The 9,696-nt window shown below is 41.6% G+C and overlaps 1 protein-coding gene across 2 annotated transcripts in view; it reads right to left on the minus strand.

The window, feature by feature from the left end:
- Positions 1-5,355, minus strand: part of COMMD10 (COMM domain containing 10) — a 151,475-nt gene extending 146,120 nt beyond the window's left edge. For both annotated transcript variants that reach the window (XM_081054351.1, XM_081054352.1), the window contains exons 1-2: positions 5,277-5,355; positions 3,522-3,612 (exon numbers count right to left, since the gene is read on the minus strand). In XM_081054351.1, coding sequence (XP_080910477.1) covers positions 3,522-3,612; positions 5,277-5,317 — 132 coding nt within the window. In that variant the 5' untranslated portion in view covers positions 5,318-5,355. The remainder of the gene's footprint in view (positions 1-3,521; positions 3,613-5,276) is intronic.
- Between the last annotated feature and the right edge of the window lie 4,341 nt (positions 5,356-9,696).

The following is a 9,696-nucleotide window of genomic DNA, read 5'->3' on the forward strand; positions in this document are numbered from 1 at the left end:
ATTTCTTAAAACAAAAACTTATTCATAAATTATTTGTGAAATTTAAAATGTTATTAAAATAATTTAAGCACAGGAAATATTTTGAAACCTAAGGGCACAAAAAAGCAAATTAAAAAATTAATTCTTCCAACTTTTATTTTTCTTTCTGTTTTTTTTTTGTTGTTGTTGTTCAAAGACATCATTTTCTTAACATGAATGATGAGAGAACTAATCTCAAGTCCACATGTAGTTGAATTCAGGTCACATTCCTCAGAAAATTATAAAGGCCTTCTATTCTAAGAAAATAGTGCATTACCTAAATAATTATGAAGGCAATTAGGTTTTAAAAACTCAGAGCATGGATTTAGAGATGGAGAGGACTGTGGTCCAGAGTCCAAGCCTGACTCACATACAGTAATACACATATACAAACACCACAAATGGAAGAATACATGGTACTAGTACTCTGCACACATTATAACTTAACGTATATGTCTACATCATTTATAAGAAGCCTTACACCTTATATTAAATACAAAATAAATGCATTTTCAGAGATAAGCTACTCTTTCATTTTTGTCCGTATGTGGGGCCAGTTCTTTGTGTAGGATTGCCATGCACATTATAAGACATTTACAACTCCGACGGCATTACATGCCAGCAGTACCCTCCACACATCGTAACAAGCAACAAAAAATCCTTAGGTATTTCTGTATGCTGGGGTTTACATCTGTGATTATCCTTTATGTTACTGTTAACATAATGAAACTTCTCTTCATAATGGGAAAATACAGTGGTACACACAAGTGAATATATCAAATAAATGAACTTTTAAGCTTTTGAAATAAATATTTCTAAAATGTATGGCATCCATTCTAGAATTCTAAAAATAAATCATATTGGATTAAACTAATTTCTTGTGATGACTCATGTCCTAATTACAAACGTCAAAGTTCTGTGCTGAAGTATCCTAAAGAACTCCTAAAATACACTGATGATTTTTCACTTTAGTTAAAAAAAAGAACAAAATTTTAAAAACTCAGGTTTCTGTGCTTTAATATTTCTTCTGTCTGAGTCTCATAATTCTTCAGTTTCACTCCATGAGCAGTAGCCAATCCTGAAACTGTCTACACACCTCATCATAGCGGCGCCTTCATCCCCCAGTTTGCTGTTCCTAGTCTGTCATGGCCAAGAACCCAGACAGCTGATCTCTCAGAACTAGACATACAGCACGGCTACATCAAAAGGGTTAGTGTGAGGGCCTAAAAGTCTCTCCTGTGTAGCAAAGTATATGAGGTTATTTAGTTGCATGAGTTTTGAAACTCAGAAGCCATAAGTGTTTATTTCTAAGTCCCCAGCTATGGTAGTCAATCTGACTTGCCTCAGTATTTCCCAATGCAGACTCTACTGGCGAGCTGGATGGGACAATTATTTGCACAAAACTGTCCTGCACGGTGCAAGGTATTTTTAAAGTTCCTGGGCATTAAAGGTCAGCAGCACCCTCCACACATTGTAGCAACCCCAAAATGCCATGTATTTCTATATGCTAGGACAGCCCGGGAAGACTGCCAATTCAAAGGACTGGAAGACCCATGCTTGGGCACACCTATATTCTATATCTATGCTGTTTTAGTTTCCCCATGTTCATCCCTACTCGGGATGCCAAGGAACAGTCTGGACAAAAACAGATATCCTCTGCCCATAGCAGATTAAACTTAGTAAAATCAAAGTGGCAGGCTGATAACATTCCGAAAGCAACAAAATCCCTAAGCCTCTTCACCCATCTACCTGCATCAGGTTTCACTGTTGCAACAGCTCTGCTTGTATCAAGGCACAGGTCAATTTGACAGACCAAGAGTACATAAAAGAAAGTCGGCAGATCGTAAATGTCACTGCAAACTTTATTTGATAAAACCTTTTATCACAATAGGAACCCCTCTGGAAGAACATTCGCTGAAACTGTCCAGGAAAAAAAAAATCTGTACCTTTCCAGACTTTCTTTCATAGCAGGCAAATACTCACATATATATATATATGTTTCCGTCTTTAGTTCCTTCAGCTCTCAAATACCACAACTTCTCATCTCCACTGCCGTACCTCTGAGAGCACAGCATTCAAGCATCTCTGTGGAATGCTTCAGCCACTCAGTTACTCTAACATAGACATTAACTTATTTCCAACTCCAGAGATCACTGAGAGTTTCAAAGACAAACTACACATCAAAATTTTCCCTGAAAATGTTCCATCCTTCCTCAGTATGAAGAAAAAAAGTTGTATATGAGCGTTTTCTGTCCCATGCTGTTTTATATGATGCAGAAAGCAGCCACCAACAAGCTCAGGGAATCAAAGCAGAACATCTGTTTAATCTGCCTGCATCATTTATTTTTAGACTGATTTATATACTATTTTGTACTCTTTTTCTAAAGTTTACTGCAATGGATTAAAGGGATGGATTCTGGAACCAGAGTGCCTTACTAGCTAGCTGTGTAACCTTGCGCAAATTACTTACCTGGTCTCTATCTCAGTATCTTCATGGATAAAATAAGGATGACAGTAGTACCTACTTCCTAAAGTTGCTGTAAGGATTAGATGAATTAATAATATAAAGGCATTAGAACAGCAGCAATGGAAAGTCACTTTGATATGAACAATTCTTTTCAATTTTTTTCTTTAGGAAAAATAATATTTGGAAACATAAATGCAATAGCATTACAAAGAAACAATAGGAAGGGAGAAGACTATAGGCTTTGAAATATCAGTTTGAAGGTAATTATTGCAATCCAAAAGAGAGAATAAGTGTATGAACCAGGACTATAAGGAGAACTTGGATTTCAGAGACACTTCAGAGAAAGAAAGAGCTTTGGGGCTGGCTCCTGTCAAGAGGGAAAAAAAAGAGGAAAGAGTTCCGGTTCTTGTTTAATTGTGATGCCTGGTACCAAGCAGGGCAGTTAGTCAGTGTTCCGTAAACATGTATTAGATGGAATTAAATTTTTATAACCTGATAAACTTTAGATTGGTTTAGATTAACTTAGATTGATGACCAAGCAGGGAATGACTTAATATCAGTATGTCCAAAATATCCACACCCTTGAAATAAAAGTGAAAGATTAAATAAAAGATTAAATGCTGGTTGATAGCAATACCACAGAATTATTTTTAAGAGGAAGAATGAAGTCATCAAATCAGAATTTTCCCAAAGCATGTTCCACAGAATCTCAGTCCCAAAATATATACCATGATAAAACTGTTCCATGGTCAAACACATTTGGAAAATTTTTCACACCACGTTCGCCCTTAAATATTTACTTAAACGATACCATCTAATATACTCTGAACAGTTCCATAATTTTCAAAAATTGACTTTAATGAAGACAGTTTCCCAAACTTTGGACCATGGGACATTATCAAATTTTCTAGAGACCCGGTGTTCTCAAAGACACACTGGGGAACACTATGCTTCGCCAAAAGTTCTTTTAAGTAAAAACACAGAGTTTCAGGGGAATCACAGAAAGTATAAGCTATAGAAATGCAAAAGTACAAACCTTCAGATGAAGTTTTTGAAGAATTCGGGTGAGCAATCGTGGAAATCTTCCTATATCTATTGCATTTATCAGCGACACTGCTTTTTTCATGCTAAATAAATAAAACAAAGTTTTTAAGTGAGTTTTCCAAGGAGAACTGTACTTGCTGTAAGTTCAGTTGCCTATAATTGCAGTTGTCTATAACTTTTCATTTCAAGAACTCTGATTATACTATAAGGGAAATAAAGAAATAAAGAAATGAAATAAAATGATGAAATAAAAGAAAATAAAGAAAGAAAGGGAAGGAAGGAAGGAAGGAAGGAAGGAAGGAAGGAAGGAAGGAAGGAAGGAAGGAAGGAAGGAAGGAAGGAAGGAAGGAAAGAAAGAAAGAAAGAAAGAAAGAAAGAAAGAAAGAAAGAAAGAAAGAAAGAAAGAAAGAAAGAAAGAAAAAGAAAACGTGATGGCCAGCAAAGGAAGCAAGGCATTTCAACTTCTGTTGAAAAGATTCATTTAGCAAATTTTCTCTTTCTTTTGGGCAAGGCAAACTACTAGGGGAAGCTTGCACTCTGTGGGGAATGGCATTCATTTAGCAGTCGGTGTTGAAAATATCCACTTAACCCAAAATGGAACCCAAGCGTGGAAGGAGGGAAATGATTTTTCACCAAAAGTACAAAGAAAAGAATGACTCAGGGCAGATAATGGAATTAAAAAAAATACTACATACAAAAACCATTTGGAGTCACTAAATACACAGTTGTTAAAATCCTGCTTCAATTGTGATAACTAACTTTAACTTATGTGATAAGAATTCTACTGTACCATATTGTTTTACTGACGTGTATGTTACCCAGAACACTGGTGTGAGGAAAAGAACTGGCTGTCAGAACTCAAGGAATCCAGCAAGAAGGAAAAACTGTCAAATGACAACTGTCTTCTTTACGATTCCCGCCCAATCCAGGCACAAATGAGTTATTTCCCAACTTCAATTATTTGCCTACGCACTTCAGCACTTCTCCCGCATCAACACACCATTTTTATTTTTCACTAAATGGAGTTATTATTTTTTTCACTATTATTTATTATTATTATTTGTCATTAAATGGAGTCATCTTTATTTTTTTTTTTCATTAATTTTTTTTATTTTTATTTTCCATTAAATGGAGTTATGTTTACTTAAACAATTTTATTTTAAAAGAGAACGTTAAATCACCACCATGGACAGCGGACCTTCCCTACCATAAGGAGAAATTAACGAGAAATAAACAAAATGAAAACAAAAGCAATGTCACCAAATTCTAACTATATGATGTTACCACCCCCAAACTCCCGGGCCGGAGGTCTAGTCTATCTTGATTGACAAGGGATATTGACACGTGGTAGATGTTAAAGACAGTCCAGCACCAATGGGAGCCTTGCTCATCTAATCAGGGCTGAAAGAGACCGGGAAACGGAAGTGGGGCCTCTCTCCACTTGATGTCAGCATCACTCCAGGGAGGCCCGAGTACTTCTGCCACTGCGCTCCGGGATCAGTGACAGAGACCACACACCGCCGTCCTGACCTGCGCGGCGGGCGCTCTGCGACCCCGCGTAGGTGCCCCCCGGGGAAGGTGGAGGCGCCCACCGTCCCGCGCGCTCCTGCGGGCCCCGCATGGCGACTTCCGCAGCCCCGCGCCCCCCGCTCCCGATCCCCGCGACGGACGGCAGGGGCATCCTGGCGCCGGCCCTCTCCGCGACACCCCGGAGCGACACCCTGCCAGTGCCCAAGCAGGCGGGTACCTGGGGCTCTCCCGCAGGATCAGTGCCGCGGACGCCGCCATCCTTGAAGCTCCCCCTCCCGGCGCCCGTCAGCTGCTCCAAACCCAGCCAATGGGGCGGCGGCGACGGAAAGCCGGAAGGGCCACCCACGCCGCCCTCCGCGGCTCCCGGCGCCCACGCGCTGGACGGCGCCCACCCGCCTGATACCGCAGTCCTGTCCCCTGGGGCCTGCGGGGGCGAGGCGGCGTCACCTGGTCACTGCCGCTCTCTCGCCTTCGGAGTTAAGACTGTGTGCATATTAGTTCATTTATAGTTATATATTTATTTATACCTTCCCGGTGTGGATGTGTATATTTTTAAGTATTATGTCATGCAAGGTCTCTGGTCATTGTCATTATTGTCATGCAGGGTCTCAGCTCCCGCTCCCGGCATAAGAACGCAGGATACGGTGAGGCCAGAAAGGAACACCCACGGAGCCATAGGTAGGGGAGTCATATCACTATAGTCTCGCTGGCGGTTGGGTTGGAGACACAGGAAGCAGGAGCCACAGGATCCGCAATCCGCCCTGGGCTTCTCTGCCAGCCAAGCAACTCCCTTGCCCGTTATATCAGTGGCTAATGGCTAACCAGCCCCAGCAGATGGCCATCTAATAACCGAGCCAGCATCTTTCCATGTGAGGCCGAGAGCCTGGAAACTGCTCTCCTGGCTCTATCTATACATATATATTATATATTTTCACATATAATACCTATATATATTGCAGAGGGGCGGGCAGTGGAACACGCTCCCCAGAGTGAACCCAGGGCTCCATGCATCACCCCACCGGAGAGGTAGTGCTGGCAGCTCCAGCCTGGGCACAGTAAGATCAGCTCTTCCTCTGTCTGCCTCCTTGGAGCTCTGGAAGGTGCCACATGGAGCTTGCAGTATGTACCCTCATGTATTCATCAGTATTCTTGAGCACCTACTATGTGCCAGGCTCTCTGCAAGGAACTTAGGATACAAAAGACCAAAATGTCTGCCCTCAGGGTTTGTCAGCAGTGCAGACAGACAAGTATGCGTTATACCCTCTCTGGGGACCTGCCCTGAGCTAGGTACTGTATAGTGGGAGAGATGAACCACGCAGAGACTACCATTAAGGATCTCACAAGAGACAACCTGGGGTCACTAATACCTTGGTCTACCTCAGAGAGAAACTTGTAGTGCATTAAGGGGCCTCAGAGGTGGGAACTGTAAGTCATCGGAAGGAAGGAGGATCAGGAAAGCTTCCTAGGGCAGGTCACATGAAAAACCCTTGAATAATGGGTTGCGGCATGTGCACTTAATCTGGTGAAAAATGGGGAGTCATTAAATGTTTTCAAGCAAAGAAATTTTAGGGATAAGACCTGAGTGTTTTTTGGTTTGGTTTGTTTGTTTTAAGATTGTTTAAGAATGATAATTGGATTGGAAAGAGGTAAGCAGAGAAGCCAGATGGGAAACTATTCCAATAATCTGTGTGTTAGGTCTCTGAATGTTAGAGACCTTGATTTCATGTTAGGTCTCTGAATGTTAGGTCTCAGAGACCTTAACTTACAGACACAGCCATGTCTGCAAGAAAACAACAAGATGTCTGTTGGCCTGCACCTGCAGACAGAGCCAATCTTGCAGTCACAGAAAACACCACAAAACAGCTACTGGCTTGCAGGTAGTCAACATTTTCTGTTCAAACAGTGCTACCCTGTCAGCACAGCCCCTATAAAACCCTTCTCACCCCCTCCCTTGGGGCCGCAAATCTCCTTAGACATGCAACCCGGACTGTATCCATCTTTTGCTCAACCTGATAAACTTTTGTCTCTTACAATAAAAACTTTCTTAATTTGCCTAACCATGCATGGTCTTTTATCGGCCAACCTATCACTGTGGAAAGCAATAAAATCCTGTGGTAGTAAAATAGCATTGCAGAATGAAAAGCTAGTAGATGGATTAGAGTTACATTTCAGCTGTAGAATCTTCAGGAGCTGGCAAAAGGTTGAATTTAATTTTCCTACCTAATTATGTTTTACTTAATTATTTAAATTAGTTGGCATTCCTAACACAGCCCAAAAACATCCTAACTAAAAGGAGAAGCCAGATTGCAAATTAAAAGTGAATAATCCCCCCATGGATAATTGAGTCAATTATACAGTGTGCTGAACACATACAAATATGTTTAGTTCCACAACACTTCACATACTCCCCAATTTATGCAATATGTAAAAATGATGTGACTACATAAATTATAGGTTCTGATACAAATTATCTTACCTGGCACAACTTTAAAAGGATCCCAGTTCAATCACCTTTTGAATCATTTCCCTTTGTCTTGATTCACTGCCTGAAGTAGAACCACAAACCAGTGAAAAACATTTTGAATCTCTAGTGAAGTTTACCTCCTCCTCAGCTGCCTTCAAAACCATAGCTGGGATTTTGAGCAAACGAGCAACGAGTTGGATTGAGTCCTGAATCTATGTAACCTGGAACAAAGTACTTAATCTCACTGTTTCCCATTCCTGATCTGCAAAATGAGGGTTAGAACAATGTCTGCTCCCCTGCATTGTGGTGAGAATTGAATTATGTGATATACTATATATCACATATATATGTGATATCATATATGTCACATATATATCACATAATATATGTATATATATATACATCACATAATATATGTATATATATATACATTGATGTATGTGATATATATGGAACATATATATATATATCACATATGTATATGGAACACTCTACCCTCCCTGATAAAACAAACCATAGGCTTCCAAGGTTTTAGCAAAAGAGAGTCTCCAGTGCACACAGAGACCTCTCTGATTCTTTTCATTTTCACTGATGGGGTGATCATTTCTTATTACCACTTGTTGCTATAAAGGCTTGATGCTGTAAATAATTTCACCCCTTAAATGAGACCCTCACCCAAAATAGTTCTGTGATCTCTGGAATATAGGCCTATAGATCCGTGAAAAAGTCCTTGCAGTTGTCTTCCTGTTGCCACCTGCTAGAGAACAGGAAATCTACTTCCCAGAGGCATAATTCCATAACCGCACGGTACCCCTGACTCCCAAACTTGTCCGCCGATCTATTTGATGGATCCAGAGCCCAGATGTGCTGCCCCTGATCTATTACGGCTCCTAACCATGCTGAAGGGCCCAAAGGTGCTTTCATACCCTCGCCTTCATTGCAAATGTCCATCAAATCTACGCTGTTTTACATTCTGTTAGCCTGAGTTCTCTAGAAAACAACCTGATTACCTGCTAGTGCTTCACTGGGGGCTGTAATTGTAGGGAAGTAGGAGGAGTAGACGGAAGGAAAGAAGTAGAAGGAAGAAGGAAGGAAGCAAACACAAAGTGATATGTTATCCACTGGTTACAGCTTCAAAACCTAGCTCATTTCTCAATAATGTGGGTTATTTCCAGAGAGGCTAGTTTGAGTCAGTTTGTCTTGGAACGGCCAGGAGATAGGAGGGAAAGAAATTTGTTTGCAGACGCTTTCCAATCTCCTCTCTCTTGTTGGTCAGAATTTGTCCTATGGCTTATACCTCCCCTGTGCTTCTGGGGTATGTTACCTGCTGCCTTTGAGCAGCCACTGGGAAATCCAGAGCTTCCACGAGTCAAGTCTGGTAGAGTAGGAAATGAGTCCTGGAGCTGTAGAAGAGGAGTCCGTGGCTTAATCCCTGCCCGTAGCCACCTCCAGATATCTCCTTTCCCCTCCGTCCCCGACCCCGCCAAGGGTGACAGCAAGCGGCAGGGGCTTTAAGACCATGGGAAAAGCTCAGAGTTCCCAGAGACCACTTTACTGGGAAAATGGAGTGACATGCTGAAGCCTGGGATGCAGTGAGGCTGAGCATATCTGAGGAGGTACGTAACTTGGAGACAGTTTTATTCCTTGAGCGGAATCTCAGCACAAGAGTTGCTTGGGCCCTGAGTGCTTCAGCTCTTTAAGGATGCAGGTTTTCAATTCACATATGCCTGGTGGTTTTTCCAAAGTCTGTCACAGCACAGCTGGGAGTGAGGTTGGTGACAGCCCTCCACTGTGTCCTGGGAGATAACACTTTCTTCTTTGTCCTATTTGGAGCCCCGCCCTTTTGCTGGGTTCCTTCCCAAGGGTATCATGGCACTCTCCTCAGTCTGCACCCACTCTCTCCCCATGAGGCATGATTTATATCTTCATCCTCAATGAAATAGACCAAAATCTGAGCCTTATTTTTCCCAGAAGTCTCTTCCAACCCTTGAGTAAACCCTGGGTACACCAAGGAGCCCCACCCAAATGCATCCTTCAACATTCCAGCCACAAATGCAAATGCTTATCTTTGGAGGAAGAGTAACACCTACTTACCCACCAGAACAGTATCTAAGCCCCAGGAACCCGGTCCCGCTGAAATGACCTTTTTAAATAAACTCTTGATATATATTGC

Source organism: Rhinolophus hipposideros (genome assembly GCF_964194185.1).
Source record: "Rhinolophus hipposideros genome assembly, chromosome: 7".
In the NCBI taxonomy this organism is placed as follows: Eukaryota; Metazoa; Chordata; class Mammalia; order Chiroptera; family Rhinolophidae; genus Rhinolophus; species Rhinolophus hipposideros.